General features: G+C 41.6%; 1 protein-coding gene across 2 annotated transcripts in view; it reads right to left on the reverse strand.

The window, feature by feature from the left end:
- The window catches only part of CUNH1orf21 (chromosome unknown C1orf21 homolog), a 219730-nt gene that overhangs the window by 45020 nt on the left and 156050 nt on the right, over positions 1–18660 (reverse strand). The window contains exon 4 of one of the 2 annotated variants that reach the window (XM_055319476.1): positions 5834–5929. The exons of the other annotated variant lie outside the window; for it this stretch is intronic. Coding sequence (XP_055175451.1) covers positions 5834–5929 — 96 coding nt within the window. The remainder of the gene's footprint in view (positions 1–5833; positions 5930–18660) is intronic. 2 annotated transcript variants of the gene reach the window in all.

Below are 18660 nucleotides of genomic sequence, written 5' to 3' on the forward strand. Positions count from 1 at the left end.
AGTCCGCCTTGTGTAAAATGGTTTCTGAAATGTATGATCCCATTTTCTCCATTCTTCTTACTCTAAATCATGTCAGGCAAGAAGTCTTAGCAGCCAGTTTGCTTGTTCCCTTGTCTCTCACCTTAAGTGAATGTCTTTTCCTACCTGAGTAAAAGAGTGGGGGTAAGGGGAGGTGGAGCTGGCATTGAAAGAAAACTATGGGGATCCCTGGGTGGCGCAGCGGTTTGGCGCCTGCCTTTGGCCCAGGGCGCGATCCTGGAGACCCGGGATCGAATCCCACATCGGGCTCCTGGTGCATGGAGCCTGCTTCTCCCTCTGCCTGTGTCTCTGCCTCTCTCTCTCTCTGGGTGTGACTATCATAAATAAATTAAAAAAAAAAAAAGAAAACTATGTCACACTACATGTCTAAGAGCTCTGATGAACCACACAGGCCTAACTATGAGATGATCCCCTTTCCTCCAAAGACAAGATCCTCAGAAACATGCCTTGGCAAGCTGAAATACATAATCAATCCTTCAGGAACGTAGTCGAAATCTTCAGGTGATTACTTCTAATAAATATTAATTCAGCTACACAGATATTTAAAACCACATATTGTATTAAAAAATCATAAGATATTAGAAATACTACTTTTTCCACGCTCACATTTCATCAAACAATCTGAACGTCCCAGGAGCATCTGGCATCAGTGTTTTCACAATCAGTCACCTGCTTTTTGAATTCCTACTGTTTCCAAGGTGTATTATCTTTACTTCTGACTTGCTGAAATACAATGCAGTTTGAATTTTTGTGTGTTGCTGTCTTGACCTTTTAATTCTAAGCCATAAATACCCAGGTTAGTAGTGATCTCTACACTGTTCATCAGTTACTGCATCATTCTTTCAACATAACTGTTAAGAGGCTGTTATGATGATGTACAGAAACATTGCTAAATTAGAATGGTATTTTTTTTTTTTGTCATTTAGAAACAAAAATTCTGTCAGCAGGGCCGTCTCAATAAGCACCTAAAGTGCTCACTGACAAAAGCCAGTGTTTTAGGTTAATGTTTGTTTCCCTTAAACTTTGTGTTCAAAATAACAAGAGTGTCCCATACCATGTGATTCATATATAAGGGGGCATCTAATTTTCTGAAGGACTTTAAAAAGAATCCCACTTGTATTCTGGCAAATACTATAACATAGTGAAAACTTATCATGTGAACAAGATTGAAAGGGTATCTTTTACCACCGCCCAAGGTTTCTTGATAAAACTTAATAGAAATATTAGGGACTTTACCCCATCTCTCAAGTAGAACACTGGAATGAAATCTCACAAATGTTGAGTGCTACATCTGTTGTCCAATAGCCATTTGGTAGAAAACATTCTGACAATAGTGAAACAACACAAAACAACTTGTACGTATGCTGGTGTGCTTGTCTATGTGCATATTCTGCAGCATATTCTCTCTCAGAGCTATTGTTCCAGAAGATAAACTCAAGTACAGATATAACCGTGTTTAATTTGTTTCTTACATGAGGCCATTATGTATGTCCGTAACTGATGCTCCTGTGATAATCTGACAATAGAGAAACATAGCTTTGGATTCTTTACCACCACCGTCTCTTGTAATTGCAATAACAGGAAGAGCGGTAAACATAATAGCTATCACTGACGACACCCCTGGCAGGTGCCAGATGCCACACAAGGGCCTGCGGGCATTAATTATGTTAATAGAGACAAAAGGCCAAGCACAGGCCCTGCGGTGTGGTAAGAGCCCAACAGATGTCAGCAATTACTATTATTGTTATTATTATAACTTTTTATTATTTGGTTCTCACAACAACTGTTTGAGGCAAGCATTCAAAGAAAAGAACATTAAGGAAAACCATGAAGGACACAGAGGCTCTGGGACATTTTCTGAGTTGCCCAAGGTCAGAGTTATTAGTGAAAAGGGGAAAGGAACGATGCATGGGCATCTCTTTCAATAAATATTTTGCATTTAAAAAAAAAGCCACATCTATATATATTAAAGAGGGTGAGAGCAAAAGCAGTCCACGTTAATTTTCAACAGTTGCTTTGTATTTCAGTACCAGAAGATGAGATGAGAAGCCTGGAAGGGACCCAGTTTTGAAGACACAGGCAAGAACACCATGGCCATTGCTGAAAACCAGAACCTGTACCTCTCAGACCAAAGCAAAGCAAGGGCAAGCAAGTAATGTGAATAGTTGATGCATCTTGAGTAAGCAGCAGGGAGTAGAGGGACCAGGAATAACTGGTAGGGACAGCCATCAGTGTGTACCTCTCTACAGCCTTCAAATTAAATTTTTGGAAACTGAGGTATAATCAACATATAACATTAAGTTAGTTTTCAGGGGTACAACATAATGACTCAACATTTGTATATATTGTAAAATAATCGCCACAGTAAGTCTACTTAACATCCATCACCCTACATAGCTACAAAATTTTTTCTTGTGATGACAACTTTTAAGATCTTCTCTCCTATCAAGTTTCAAATATGTCATATAGCATTATTAACTATAGTCACCATGCTGTACTTTACATCCTCATAACTTATTTATTGTATAACTGAAAGCCTGTACCCTTTGGTTCCCTTCACCCATTGGTGTACCTTCCACCTTCCCACCTCCAGCAACCACTCAAAATTAAGCTTTTGAAAAAGGATACTTCTGTTGGCCACATCAAGCATAGAATATGGTACGCGGGAGTTGGCCTTTACTAGGAGTGCCAGTTAAATATTCAGGCATTTTGTTAGCCAACTGTTGGTAGTTTGAAATCAGCCTTTGTGCGAGTAATTATACTATGGAAATTGACAAACAATATAAATCAAACCTTCCCCCCACCTCCACCAGAAAGCTAGTCTATCAGCATTGTCTCTATATAAAATCATGTATGATTTTTGTTTTAGATTTGTTTGCCGTCTCTGAGTCCTTATTCTAGGCTTGAGCAGGTGTTCATGACCAAAGTAAGGTGGTCTTTTTCTTTTTTTTTAAGATTTTATTTATTCATTCATGACAGAGAGAGAGACAGAGAGAGAGAGAGAGAGAGAGAGAGAGAGGCAGAGACACAGGCAGAGGGAGAAGCAGGCTCCATGCAGGGAGCCCGATGTGAGACTCGATCCTAGGACTCCAGGATCACACCCCAGGCTGAAGGCAGCGCTTAACCGCTGAGCCACCTGGGCTGCCCAGTAAGGTGGTCTTCACATAATTAACCAACAGCTTTTCCCTTAAATAAATACCCTTTATATGTGGTCAAGAGGAAACTACAATCCAGTGGAATGCTTTCAATGGACCAGGATGAAGTGTCCTCATTACCTCATTTACAATTAAAAAAAAATTGGGTGAAGAGAGCCTAAACTCTTGACTTCCCTAGGCTCAGGTCCTTGGACAAATTGCTATGTCATGTCCTCTCCACAGCATAGTGAGCTCTTCCTGAACTGATGACATGGAATCCATTTTCCATCCCTAGCTCACTGATCTGTTGCCCTAGGTCACAGTCTCCAAAAAAACCACCACCTGGCCACGACTAGTTTCTATCATAATTATGTGTTGTAGGAAGTCCTCTTATTTCTCCTCCAAATCAGACAGTTGTCTATTTAGGGATTTTCTCTGAAAGGACACTGTAATCTGGAAATGAATTAGAGTTTTTTTGTTTAACCTTCCACAGAAAAGTCCAGCTTCCAACAAAATGTGAGGCAAATGAGAGATGTTAGCTAATCTGTGTAACCACAGGACTTTCAACCCCGCTTTGCAAAATCCTCACGCTTCCATTTAATGACTGCTGCGGATGGAAATGAGACAAGGGATAACAGGAAGTGCTGCTTTCTTGTCCAGATTCATGAACCACACCTGCTCCACTGCTTCTGTATCATGCAAACAGCTCCAAATCCATCCAGAGACTAGAACCTGAGGAGCTGCAGAAGCAAGTCAAGGTAGGATCGTATACTTTATCAGCCTTGTGAAGCAAGGCAACTCCCCACCTTCCTCAGCCTCCTGTAGAACCAACTTCTCCCTCACTGTTCTCCCATTGGCTCAGGTCATGGCACCTCAGTTTATGTTTATCCACCTCTCTCTCTCATTTCTTACCATAGGTTGTTTTTAAATGCTTCAATCTAATAGGATGTAAGCCCCTTAAAGACAGTGATAGTGTCTTATCTACCTTTGTATGCATTATGTGACAGTAGTAGGTACTCAATAAAAGTCTGAGGAAAGAATGAAGGAGTATTTGTCCTCCCTGAGCACTACATTCCTCAGCAACGTTAATTCCATTCAGAGTACGATGCTGGGCACTGACAGGGCAGGAGATTCTTAGGAATGAACTTTGGAGCTGGAGCATGAGGGCGGGGGCAACCAAAGGAAAGGAAGGGAGCTTTTATTGTCATCTTCACTGAAACTGTGCTGGGACCCCTGGGAGAAAAGAGCAGGGAGTCACATCTGTCGAAGCACATGCCACTATCCCTTTTAAAAAGCTGAATTATAAGAATCTCAGGATGTTTTTTAGAAAAATAGGTTTTCAACTTATTTCAAAGAAAGAAAAAGAGCTTAACATATGTTATTTCACTCTAAAAAAACCTTTGAAATATATTCACCTTAAACCTTTGGGTAGTAACAGTAATACATGACAACGGTTACTCTCCTAATTATAGTACTGGTCATGTCAGATTAGATCTACAAAACCTATAGTGGCCAAATTCATGGTGACAGAAAGATGGCCATTGCCAGTGGTTGGGGGTTGTGGGGTGCAGAATGGAGAGTTAGTGTTTAATGGGTACAGAGTTCCAATTTTGCAAGATGAGAAAAGATCTACAGTTGGATGATGGTGATGTTTGCACGAAAATGTGAATGTATTTAATGCCACTGAACTGTCCATTTAAAAATGGTTAAAGTAGTAAATTTTATGTTATGTACATTTTACCCAGTTTTTAAAAATGCACAGAAGTTAGAAGGAGTTCTCACCTCCAGCCTCCCTAGGCTGCTTCTTCTTTTTTTTTTTTTTTTCAGGCTTTTAAAATATTTTCTTGATGCTTCATCAAATCTACTTTATGTTCTCTCCTTATTTTTATATACTCCAAAGTGGACATCATACAGAAAAAAGATTTATGTACACAGATCTGTTACAATATTTAATTATTAGTTTATATAGTCTGCAATCTCAAAGGACAATTGGTGCGTCACATGATCCACTGAACAAAAGTGATCTGCAGGCCTGGTGACACTGGCAAACACAACACATCCTATTAAAGTTTAGATACGCAGGAATTTTAACAGTGTAATTTCACACATGTAAAACCTTTTTAAATGAGGACTTTGAGAACTCAGAACAAACTATCTTTGTGAGAGGAATACAGGGCTTGGTTCATTTATGACTCCAATGCCAATCCACTTTACAGTGGGAAAATGTAACTTCCGAGTAGGAGGCAATGAAGCCAGACTAAAGCTGAAAGCAGCCAAAGGACCTCAAATGAGTACAATGCTCTTACTGGGGTAGTACCAAACAGAGTTCAAAAAAGAGATGCATGGTGAGATCCTAGAGGACTGGTTCTCTGGAGGTGGCCAGATCTTCAAAACCCAGGCGCTGCCACTTACTGTCTGTAAATTTTACACATAAACTTAAATCCTCAGTTATCTTCTCTGCAAAGTGGGGAGAAATGAATGTCTCTCATAAAGTATGTCTCTCATAAAGTACTAGTATCCCATTAAATGAAGTTAAAGAAGATAATGCAAGCATCTGGAGCATGGCAGATATTCAATAATTCTTAGATATTATTATTAATCTTCATGATTATTATGTATTGCTAACAATATATTTATTATTAGTAGGAGTATGTACATACACTTCTGAAAAGTAACCAGGTCTGCCTCAGAGACTTGTCCTGATGTCCTGCAGTGTCTGAGAAAAAGGCAGGCACCTTTAAAGGCGGTGGTCTAGTCTAAAAACAAAACAGAAAAAGGTCTAATCTATCCATCCCCTTTCTTTTACATCAGTGGTAACTTCTGCCTAGAGAGATTTAGGACTTGACTGAAGGCCAAGTGTTCTTTAATCCAGGGCTTCTTCCTCTCCACTGCTGAACTTCTACAAGTGGCAGAGTTATGGAAGCAGCTGAATGCTCAAACCTCACCTCCTAAATGTGACTGCATGCCTGTAAGAAATAAGTGACTCGCTCCGTCCTGTGATGGCTGAATGAGTAATGATACCAGCTAACATTTATTGAGTGCTAGCTATGTGCTGAGCATACCTGAGAAGAAATCAGGGGCACACTTGGAACGTGCTAGGAATGAATCCTACAACATAAACACACATACCGAGGAAGCCTGTATGGGATGATCAAATAAGCCTCACTGTCCATACCACACAATCATACACCCTCAGGAGACCTTGGTCTGGGGTCCCGGGCTGTCTGTCCAGTTAAATACGGAACACTAGACAGCTGACTGGAAGCTCCATGCACAAAGGCTGGGCATGTCGACCTTGGGATTCAGGGATATGATGGGCTTTTTAGTTACATAATATCCAAGGGCAGTACACTTGGGTCTATTTACTTGGGCCAGAGAAGGTACATCTCATCTGGTCTTGGAGAGTCTAAACCTCCTTGCCAGGATCCTGGGAGCCAGATGGGGGAAGACAATCAAAGATCTCCACATTCAGAATGCAGCCTTTCGCTTAAAAACCCCGATTTCACTTTGGTGGCCCAGCCCTTAATAGTGCCTGGCTCCAAGGATGAAAAAGCAGAACTGAGTTTCAGTGAATTCTCTTGTTTTGAGCCCCACTTTCACTTCCATCTCCAGAGATACCTAGTGTGAGCCATTCACGAGCCCTTTGTGCATTCTACAGTTTAACTGGCTTTCTTGGGTTTGCTAGTCGGTTTCTATTCTCTGCTTTCCGCCTTATCCAATGTTGATATTGTGGTCTTCCGTTAGTCATAGAGGATTACTATCATTTTGCGGAGTACCTCACTGTTGTTTTATTGGCATCTCAGAAGGAAATGAAGAGTAACAGCTATATTCTATCTGTTCCACCTAGTCTAATTTTTTTTTAAACGTAGGCTCCACGTCCAACATGGGACTTGAACTCACAACCCTGAGATCAAGAGTAGCCTGCTCTACTGACCAAGCCAGCCAGGCACCCCTATCTAGTCTAATCTAGGCATTCTGCATACACTGTTGAATTCTACAATGGTATGCAATACTTACTATCATCCCCTTTAGTGGGTTTCAGCGAGTTTCAGCAACTTGCGCAAGATCTCCCAGGGGGTTTGAACTCACGTCTTTCTGATATGAGATTCCAAGCTGTAGATCATGACAACACCCAAGCATCTATGGTGAAATAATAGCTGCTGGGATGCCTGGGTGGCTCAGCGGTTGAGTGTTTGCCTTTGGCTCAGGGCGTGATCCCGCTGTCTTAAGGATCAAGTTCCACATTAGGCTCCCTGCATGGAGCCTGCTTCTCCCTCTGCCTCTCTCTGCCTCTCTCTCTCTCTCTGTGTCTCTCATGAATAAATAAATAAAATCTTAAAAAAAATAATAGCTGCTGATCGTCACTGACTATTCATTATGTGCTAGGCTTCTCAAGTGCCTTGTGAGAATTTGCTGCAACTGGTCTGTGAGACAGGTACCTATTCCCATTCACCCATTTTATGGAGGAAGAAATGAAGTGACAGACTGGTTAAGGAGCCCAACCAAGAACACAAAGCTCAGAAAGTCTGGCTCCAGAGGCTGTGTTGTTGTTGTTGTTGTTGTTGTTGTTCTTCTTCTTCTTCTTCTTTTTAAAGATTTTATTTATTTGAGAGGGAGAGAGGGAGGGAAGGGTAGAGAGAGAGAGAGAGAGAGAGAGAGCAAGAGAGAGAATGAGCAGAAGGGAGGGGCAGAAAGAAGCAGACTTGTTGCTGAGCATGGGTCCCAATGTGAGGCTCCATCCCAGGACCCCAGGATCATGACCTGGGCCAAAGGCAGACACTTAACTCACTAAGCCACCCAGGCACGCCCAGGGGCTGTGTTCTTAACACTCACCAAAGAGCTAAATATACTACATCTACCTTGTGGATTTCCATGATCTACTTTAGGAACCTCCCCCTGCTCTGCCTTTTTCCTTTTCCTAGATGACTTAATCCAAAGAAACACAAATAAACCCCAAATCTCCTTAAATCAGCCAACCAAAGCAGAGATAATGAATAGAAGACAATCAGATTTAAAGTAAAATCATTTTGAAAATCTTTGCAATAAGAAATTATTCTACTAGATCATGCTACCCTCTGCTTATAGTTATCTTCAGACATTCAATTCAGGAAAAATGTGAAGAATGTGCCAATATAACTAGACATATTTAAAAACCTATACTTTTTAGAGAAGAAACCATAAGTACAATTTGCTTCCTAGTCTGATAGCCTAAAATTATGTATGCTAGGGGGTGCTATTGAACAATTGTAGGGTTTTTTTGTCCACTTGGTGTTCTTAGATTTGCATGTGATAGTGCTCTGGGCTAGGGTGAGCTTCTAATTTTTAATTAAGTCTCTTTAACCTCGGCCTGCTGTCAACTAGCACACTATTTTACTATAGAAGAAATTTTAAAGTCAGCCATATTCATTATATGTACAGTTAGTCCTCATGCACGCAGAAGCATTCATCACCCATTATTTCTTTTCCACTTACATGTCCAAAAACTCAATTAAGAGATAATGAAATGTAGGTGTTAAACCCAAGGAAGGTGTCACTGTCTCCAGAGCCATATCAATGGTATAAAGACTTGTGCAAGCTGTGAGCTTAAGGCAGCACAAAATCAAATTAGCGAAACCAAAACATTAGCCATCAGGAAATTTTAGTTCTAGATCTCTTCTCCACAATTAAGCTGAATTACCTAAGTCGTTGTTAATAAATCACAATGCAGGAAATACACAGGGTTAGGAAGGCTAGAAAACACAGCAGGGCTTATGTTGAACTGATACAATTTTGGCTACGCCGATTCCGTCTAAAACAAAAAACGTGATGTAGTCAAACACAGAGAAGTCCAAATGCCACGCGGAACCCCCCTCCCAGGCCCTGCAATTAGGAATGAGGCACTTGTAGAAAATTCTATCCTTCTCTGAACTTCCAAGAGTGGTCTAAAAAAAATGATTTGTTCTAGAATTGTGCCTCATTCTACACAAAGTAATTTCAGTGGTGGATGCCTAAATTTGTTTTGAATGAATAAAGGTTATCTATTAACTCTGGCACTGACAAGTCTGCTGCACTTTCAAGGGAAATAAAGAACCTTCCACCTAGGCTGAAAGGCACTGTAGTGAATGCAATCTACCGAGAAGGCATTATTACCTTGATTATTCCCTCACTGCTTCACACATCGCTTCCCCGGATGGAAAGAATGACCTAAAGGAGGTAATGCGTTATACCTACTGCTCTGATATTTTATGCAGCTCCTAGGGTAGCGCCAGGCAAAAGGAACTCAATGAACATGTGTTGATTGATAAACTGTACAGACAGAAGTATGAGCTAATTCCTCTAGGGTTTATCCATGTTCAGGGAAGCATGCCTATAGTTCAGGGAGAGCCATTCCTCCCTTAACTGCTGTGTAAAGGTGAAAGCACACCATTTTGCTAAAAGAACCATTTACCTTCTTGAACGTTATTATGTCAAACATAATTTTTTCCTGTCAGCTCTTGAGTCCAAGATAATTATTGCTTCTGATCAGAAGACTTAACAGCTTCTGGAGTACCGAGGTAAAGTGTTCCCCACCCCCACCCCCCCTACACACAGAACCACGTGAGTTACTCCACGTACTCGTTTTCTAAAACCATGTAGTTTGTGCTTGGAAATAGCTTTCGGCAGCATACACAACACATAGGTCCTTTTGCAGTTGGCAACTCTCAAACTACTATTCTGGGATACAGACTAAAAAAAGAAAACCATAAAAGTCTTTTTGGTTGAAAACTGGTTCTTAGATGATTTTTTTTTTTAAAGAAACCAAAGGGGGAAAAAAACCCCAAAGTATCATATTTAAAGAAATTCTAAAAATATATCTCAGTAGACAATGTCAAACTTTTGCAACCAACAGTTACTTTCCAGGGAGTAATTTCAAGGATTTGGGAGAGAAAACACTTTGAGTATGGGAACTGGGGGTAGGCAAGTAACCGGATTGTGTCTTCTAACTCACATCTGTTAATCCTCAAATCCCAAATTTTGGCATCATCTTGTTACTGAATGTGTGCTGCCTCCCAGGTCACACCTACCTGACTATATGAGGCTAAGGGCCTACTGCCGGGCTCAAGGTAGTCTGCAAAGGTTTGGCAAGTATCCTGTCCACTCCTCACCCTTGCAGCCAGGGAAGCTGAGGGGCACAGTCATGTATCTTTGAAGTGGGCAGAGGGTTGGGTGAGGACAAGCACCTCTGAAATACATGAAGGTGGCTTCTTGCTCTGGCACTGGTAGACTCACCTGGGGCTACACAAATCCACTGCCCTGGAATTTATTCTAAATATGGTAAATGCCCTTGCCCAGATGATCGCCACTAAAAATTGGACTCTTCCACACAGGCTGGAAATGATCTCTACTCAGAGAAAGGTTTCTCATAGAGAACACAAATAGCATGGAAACAAGAGCGCTTAGGCAACACTTAACAGAATTAAGAAAATCAACTGTTTTCCAAAGGCCCTTATGCAGGCACATCAGAGAGCATAGTTTGCATATAGACAACTGAAGCACTAATTAAAAATAATTCTTATCTACTCATTAAAACAGGTAATTTAAGAGCTGCCATTAGTCACCATCTCCTTAATCTACAATCAAAGAATCATTCGAGGTAAAGCGAAGAATTAATTTCATAGGGGCATCTTTGCCGGGGGCTAGCTACTTATAGAGGAGCATGGATCAGGGATTATGCTTAAGACATCTGATGATTCTGAAGAGCCTGATCCTGGGGGCTCATGACTTGCTGGTTGGTCTACAGTGTCTGCAGTTGGTGGGTTGCCCTGGCTAGGTGCTCCTTTATCTGCAGAAAAGACACCTGACAATGACTCCTTCAGGTAATTATAGGTTCTCCAGGAAGGGTATGCTGCGCGGGGGGGTTGGGGGGTGGGGGGGTGGGGGGGGTGGAGGGGGAGGAGGGGGTTCCTCTAATACTTGAAAGGAAAAAGTCTCAATTTCCTTAAAAATATTCTGATTTGGTTTTTTTTTTTTGGGGGGGGCTCATATGAATCAGTACAGTTTTCTATCATTGAAGAGAAACATTCTCAGAAATCCTCAGTTTATACACATCAGAAAATCTCACACATTCAAGGCTTTTAATCTACAGGTTTGCAGGACACCTGGGTGGCTCAGTGGTTGAGCATCTGCCTTTGGCTCATGGCATGATTCCAGGGTCCTGGGATCAAGTCCCACATCAGGCACCCTACAGGGAGCCTGCTTCTCCCCTATACCTATGTCTAGGTCTCTCTGCGACTCTCATGAATAAATAAAATCTAGGAAAAAAAATCTATAGGTCTGCAAAAATCTCTCGTGCCCTTTCTTTGGTCCTCGGAAGGGCCAAATGTGCATTACTCTTCAATTTTGTATTTTATTCTCCTCTGAGTAACATAATCCAATATTTATTAAGCACTAATGTGACAGGAATAGGGCTGCACTCTCTCTTAACACAAAGCAAACATAACCTTCCTTTTTGGCTTCTTCAACTAAGTAGAAAATGTGACTAATCATGATTGCTTAATGCATGCCTACTCCATATAGGGCATCTTACACGAATTCTTGATAACCCTTTACATCTCTTGGCATTTTACTGACAGTGTGCTATCGCACATACATACTGTGGACTTCTTCCTCACAGGTGATAGATAAAGAAATTCAAACTCAGAAAATATCTAGCAACGTAATTGTCACGTTTGCAGGGCTACGTATTGGCAGAGTCTGAACTCCAAGCAGTCGGCCTGCCTTACACCTGCCCACAGAGAGAGCATTACCAACGAGCAGTCACTGGGCACTCAGCTCTGGCCAGGATTGTTCAAAGATTTTACATGTACTGACTGACTTAACACTCTTAACAATTCTAGGAGGAAGTACAGTTACTATTAACAGTCACCAATGCAGATGAAGAAACAGAGAGCTTAAACACCTGGCCCCGGCTTACACAGAGCATCAGACTGTGCGGGTGCCCAAACAGCCAGAGCTGGGTGACCTACCTGGCAGCTCTGCTCACTCCCAGTGACTGTCAGCTGCCAAAGCTGGAGAAGAGTCCCCGCCCAGCGATGATGACGACTGCACTTGACCTCTGACCTCCTTCCAGCTAAAGATTAGTCAAAGCTTTTCTTCACAACCTAAAGGGGTTTATGTCTTTGACACCTTAGAATTTCTGGCATATCAAATGGGTGTTTAAAACAACAACAACAAAATCCTAGCAACTACCCTAGGAAACAAAAGAAAAAAAACACCCAATACGTCACCTTGCTGAGATTAAATATTCTGAGACCGCGAGTGAAATGAGCGGTGATCATTCACACAAGCCAGGGCCACAGAAATCATAAGGATAGTTTATTGATGGGCACTGAAGGGTGTGCATTCGGTGACACACATGCTGAAGGCCTGTTGGTGAGTTTGGGGGTGAGACGTGAAGAGGTAGCTGAAGATGAAAAACAGAAAGCTGAGGTGAAAACAGTACGCTCGGCTTCCGCCTCAAAGGCTGCTAATGAATGAGTGGGAAGTGGGAAGGAAGAAGCAGGAAACAGCCAGCCCCGCGCTGGGAGAGCTGGTCATGGCCAAGGCAGCCGCTTGGCTGTTTGTTCCCATTATTTCGAATACCACGTAGGTAAAGCAGGACCTCTGCCTGAAATCCTTAGGAAACGGATTTATCCCAACATCCTTTTAGGACCCCTGCATGCTGGTGAGTTCTTCCAGAATGCCCACACTTCACATCTGAATAGCTGTCTCAAATCACAGTCGGGTCACCTAGGACAAGAGGGCCCACCGGCTACATTCTGTGGTAGTGCTGCCAGGCCACAGGTGCTGGGCTTTTTTAAGTTAAAACCAAGTTACTGGGCAGCCCGGGTGGCTCAGTGGTTTAGTTCCGCCTTTAGACCAGGGCCTGATCCTGGAGGCCTGGGATCGAGTCCCACGTCAGGCTCCCTGCATGGAGCCTGCGTCTCCCTCTGCCTGTGTTTCTGCCTCCCCCCGCCCACCTCTCTCTCTCTCTCTCTCTGTTTTTCATGAATAAATAAATAAAATCTTAAAAAAAAAACACAACAAAACAAGTTACTTAAATAAACGAACTAATAAAAATCAAAGAGCACCAAAAATCAATCTATATACTTCCTGAGTGGAAAATTAAAACTTCAAGGAAATGTTTTAAACTGAAATTCTCTCAGGGAGCCTGGCAGCTTGGTTCGGTAGAGCATCCAACTCCTGATCTTGGGGTCATGAGTTCGAGTCCCACGTTGGGTGTCGAGATGACTTAAATAAATAAAAACTTAAAATAAAAATAAATCGAGATTCTCGGATGAACTTAAAGCTGTAAGAACAACAATGGATTGATTCATGACCCCCCTCCACTGATATTCTCAATACTCAGGAGTCTGGGGCATACCTCTGGGCGTTCCAACCCAACAGTGCGAAGACAGGAGGGAGGACAGGGTAGCTCACATGGGTGCAAATGTACCAGCGATAATCCATCAGTTGATATGATGTTTGGCCAACAAGGAGAAACTCTTTACTGTATGAAGCAAGATAAAAACTGATAGAAAAAAAATCTAGCATTTTCGGGAATGGAGTGGGAGGGGAAATGACATAAAGGTTAGTGAGTCTTGTGATGCTGGGGCCACTTTTATCAAAGAGTGACTCAGCTGGGCAAAAAATAGAAATGGATCTTCTGAGCCCAGACAGTCTTCCATTCATCTTTGCCGTTCTAAAATTACAGCCATCCTCCTTAACAGTTAGGACCATGGTTTTATGAAGTATGCAGGGTGGTTTCCCCCAGGCTTGAGCCTACTGTGCCCTGTCACTATGCAGACATCACCTTTCTACCTCTAAGGCGGGTCCTGTTGTGCTGTCCTTCGCTCTTCTTCAGCGTACTGAACTGTTCCAAAGTAAAACAAAATATCCTTTTCTGGTTAAAAGCATCATATGAGTTCACAAGCCTGAAAAAATAATGAGCAATGGTCACCAGGGGAATGATGGTGGAAGGTTCCTTTGTTCTTGTTTTGTTTTTAAATAAATAGGGGGTTGTGCTCCCATTCCCTTTCTTTAGGTTGCCCTGCATCCTTCTCCTCTGCCCAGATTCATGAGAGGAACCAGCCTTCTTAGAAAAAAAGACTCCTTGGGGCACCTGGGTGACTCAGTGGGTTAAGTGTCTGCTTTTAGATCGGGTCATGATATCAGGGTCCTGAGATCAAGCCCCCCATTGGGCTTCCTCCTCATTGGGGAGCTTGCTTCTCCCTCTCCCTCTGCCCTTTCCCCTTCCCTCTCATGCTCTCTCTCAAATAAATAAATAAAATCTTTTTTAAAAAAGAAAAAAGACAAAAGACTCCTTTACCAGCAGGGGCTCTCTGGCTGCTCTGGAAGCAAGGGCAGGTTTTTGGATATGCTTTGTTAACCTGCGAGGGGCAGACACAGTAAAAGGCCACGGGTCCCTCTTCTCTGGCTGGGAGACGCAAATCCTACCACTGCTGCTGACCTACCCCACGGCTTTATCCACCCCTCCTCTGCCTCAGTGTATTTGTCCCCGAAGCTAAATAAAACTCTGAGGATATATTCCGTGGTGAACACTGAATGCCTGTGTGTGTTTGAGGTGGGGGGGTGGGCAAGTACTAATTAGGATAACATTTCTTACCTATCTTTCTAGAATATAGTTCAAAACAAAGCAGAAAGGAAGCAGCTAAGCTTTATCTCCCTCTAGCAGCCACCCTCGCCTGGGGCTATCGTGAGTTCACTTCAGGGGTCCATTGTGTCCAGATGGCCAGAAGGGCCAGGAGGCTGTTCCAAACAGGGACAATTTGCATGAGGCACCGAGTTGCCTCCAGGGAAATGATTTTTCCTGCCAGAGACTGGTTAGCTAAATCAGAAGAATGCCTCTGCGTTGGAGGGGCCCTGTTGATGGCTTTTTCTTCAGAACTTCTGATTCAGTGATGCCGCCCACTCCACCTCACACACTTCCCGCACAACCTTGGTCCCAGTCCCTGTCCTAGGAGTCAAAAACAGACAGGGTTTCACCAAAAAAATTGAGAAAAATGTGGAAGCACAAGGTAGCTCTGGCCCACAAAGCTGGGGTAAGAAGGGGACAGGTGTCTTTTGCATGTGGGTGTGAGCGCTATGCGTGCGTGTGTGTGCATGTGAGTGTGTATGTGTGCTCATTACCACATCAGCAGAAGAGACTCACAGCATAGTTCCCCAGAAGAGTAAATAGACTTTGGTTAGGATTTTCCTACAGTGGAAACAGCAGCATCTGGCCATGGACATAAGTGCCCTCAGCTTGGACTCTGAGGAACTGGGCCCTTGCAGATGTCAGGAATAGCTCACAGGGACCTCTGCCTGGCACCAACTGATAGGGTACAGGGTGTTAGGCAGCTGATCCCACAGGAAGCCTGAGCAGGGTGGGCGAAGGGTAGAGGGACTGGTGGTGGCTAACGTTGGGGCTGTGCTCAAAGTCATCTGTCCAATATCTCCTGGAAATCCCAAGAAGAGCTCAGGAACCTCAAGATGAGGGGTATGTGTGCATTTGTGTGTGTGTGTGTGTGTGTGTGTGTGTGTCTAGGGGTGGAGCCTCTTCCCACACAGCACATAGAGGCAGAGAAATTCAACCATTCATTCATTCATTCTATATAAATGAAATTGAAGAGTAGTTTTGCCAGGTATTCTAGATGCTAAGCAGAGGAAGAAAAAAGGACAAAAAACCAGTGTCCTAATAGAGCCTTCATTCTAGTGGGAAAGGCAATTTAAAAAAAAGAGCTAACATATCATATATAATATGAAGACAGGTGGTAAGAAGTAGTAAGAAAACACAACAGGATAATAGAGAGTGGGGGTTGGTAGAGAAGATCAGGGTCTCTGAAATCAGGGAAATGTTTATATTGTTGTATAAAGAATAAAAAAGCTTTGATTTTTGTTTCTATCTTCAAGAATCTTCCAACCATCAAATTAAAAGAATCCTATTATAGGTCAATTTAACTTTTACAGAGAATTTTAAATTAACTGTTTATAATTTTTAAAAAAGATTGTTTATTTTCAGAGAGAGGGAGAGAGAGAAAAAAAAAACAGGGGGAGGGGCAGATGGAGAGGGAGAGAATCTCCAGCAGACTCCCTGCTGAGTGTGGACGCTCAATTGAATCATCTACCCAGGCATCCTTGATCATACTGTTTATTGTATTTAGATTTTATTTCATAAATTATGATGCAAAGGAAATGTGCCATAACTAAAGTTTACAAACCTTTGCTAACCATGGACTTTCTTGTATTGATGTTTATTTTATCCATCGAATGAATGAACGAATGGAGATACCTCAGTTAACAGATGGGTTCAAAGTCATCAATTATTAACTTGACTCTGAAGCCTCTATTTCTGTAAAATGGGAGTAAAAACCATAACCATAGGATTGTGAAAGTAAGATACTGCATTTAAAATGTGTAGCACAGGGCAGCCCCGGGTGGCTCAGTGGTTTAGTGCCTGCCTTCGGCTCAGGGCGTGATCCTGGAGACTTGGGATTGAGTCCCACGTCGGGTTTCCTGCATGGAGCCTGCTTCTCCCTCTGTCTGTGTCTCTGCCTCTCTCTCTCTGTGTGTCTCTCATGAATAAATAAAATCCTAAAAAAAAAAAAGTGTAGCACAGAATTGGGTAAATGGTAAATATGTATTGACTTCTTTTAAGAATAAATAAATACTAGAATGTAATTTGTGTGAATTCTAAACTATTTGTTTAATGAAAATTATTTAATGACAGCCTGTAAAATAACTTTAGAGCCTAGGATTATTCACAGAAACCAGCAAGAATTCTCAAGAAAAAAATGGAACCAGTTTGTTGCTCTTAGATTCATTATTAATAGAGTTTACAACCAAATGTTTTTTCTTAACCTAAAAAAATAAAATACATTTTTCCTCATCCTGGTATCTGTGAACAGCTGTACCTAGACCGCATTAAGAAATTAAGGAGTGGGGCATGTGGGTAGCTCAGTCAGATGCTTAAGCATCTGACTCTTGATCTCAGCTCAGGTCATGATCTCAATCAAGGTCATGAGATGGAGCCCCATGTTTAGCTCCATGTTCAGTGGGGAGTCTGCTTGAGATTCCTTCTCTCCCTCTGCCTCTCTGTTTGACTTCGTGGGTGGTCTCTCTCTCTCTCTTGTTCACACAAATAAGTCTTAAAAAAAAGGAAAGAAATCCAGGGGATCTGTTCAGCAGGCTTTGGGGCCCTCTGTACAGTACAACAGAGATTTGAGATTCGAATGTGCTGTCGACGCAACTGTTAGGAATACCAGGCATAGGCCAAGACTTTTAGAAATGGATTATCTAATTCTTTGAAAGCTATTATGAGAAATATATGGAAGCTACTTTTCTCCTGAGCAGATATGTCCCTTCTCTAGGCCAAATGACAAAAATGTTCATTTTACTTTCGTATAAATGCCATATACATCCCTCTTGTTGTCTTTCTGATCACCAAAGTCATATTTTCATTGCAGAAAATAAATTACTTGTTACCCTCCCTAGTGCCACTAACAACGTGGAATGTTTCCTAGGTTTGTTTTTTATCTCTTTGTCTCTCTTTTCTTCCCTCTCTCTGCTGCTTATCTGCAAAATTGGAATTACGTAATAAAACATTCTTTGAACAAATGATATTTAATGGCTTTTAGTATTTCATTATATTTCATAATATTTCATTATAGGATAAACCATTAAGTTACCCTAAGGCTAATATAAAGAATTTAGGTTATTTTCAGATTTCCACCATTATAAATAATGTTATAATAACTATTTTACATGTATCTTTGACTTCCTTCTTCTTAGAATCAATTTGAACATAAGCATCTTCATGGGTCAAAATATTGTCATCCAGAAAGGCTGTAACAATTTCCACCCTCAGCAGAAAAACATGTGTATCTGAGTTACTTGACCTTTGCCAGAATTGGCAGCATGATTTTAAAAACAGATACAACCACAAAATGGCACAAAAAATGTTGTCAATTTCCTAAATAAAAAAATGTTACACATATTTTTATTACACATTATTTTACACATAATTCTGTTTTTTTTCCTTGATAATAAGGCTAATATTACTTCTGTTCCTTCTCTGTATACTATTTTCTTTCTTTTTTTTTTTTTTGTAGACTGTCTACCTATGTTCTTTGCCCATTTAAAAATAACTGGATTGTTAGAAATATCCTATTGTCTGATAAAAACACTTCCTATGTTAAAGACGGTAAATCTTTTTTTCTGGTAATATTTGCTGCAAATATTTCTTTACTCGGTGGCATTTACTTTTTAAATGTTTGCTGTACTTTTTCACCTGAGGACTTTCAAATTTGAATATGTTCGGCATGATTCATCCCTGACCTGCCGAGGGCCCCTTTTTGTCCAATTCACATCCTTTTTTCAGAGAATTTGCTCCTGCCTAGGAGGAAGCAGACACAGGCTATGTAACTGAGTTTAGATCCAGTGCTCAGATTCCTGATCCTTCTTTAATCCAGAGTGCTTTCTCTATCTCACC

This window comes from Nyctereutes procyonoides, unplaced genomic scaffold (genome assembly GCF_905146905.1).
Source record: "Nyctereutes procyonoides isolate TBG_1078 unplaced genomic scaffold, NYPRO_anot_genome, whole genome shotgun sequence".
In the NCBI taxonomy this organism is placed as follows: Eukaryota; Metazoa; Chordata; class Mammalia; order Carnivora; family Canidae; genus Nyctereutes; species Nyctereutes procyonoides.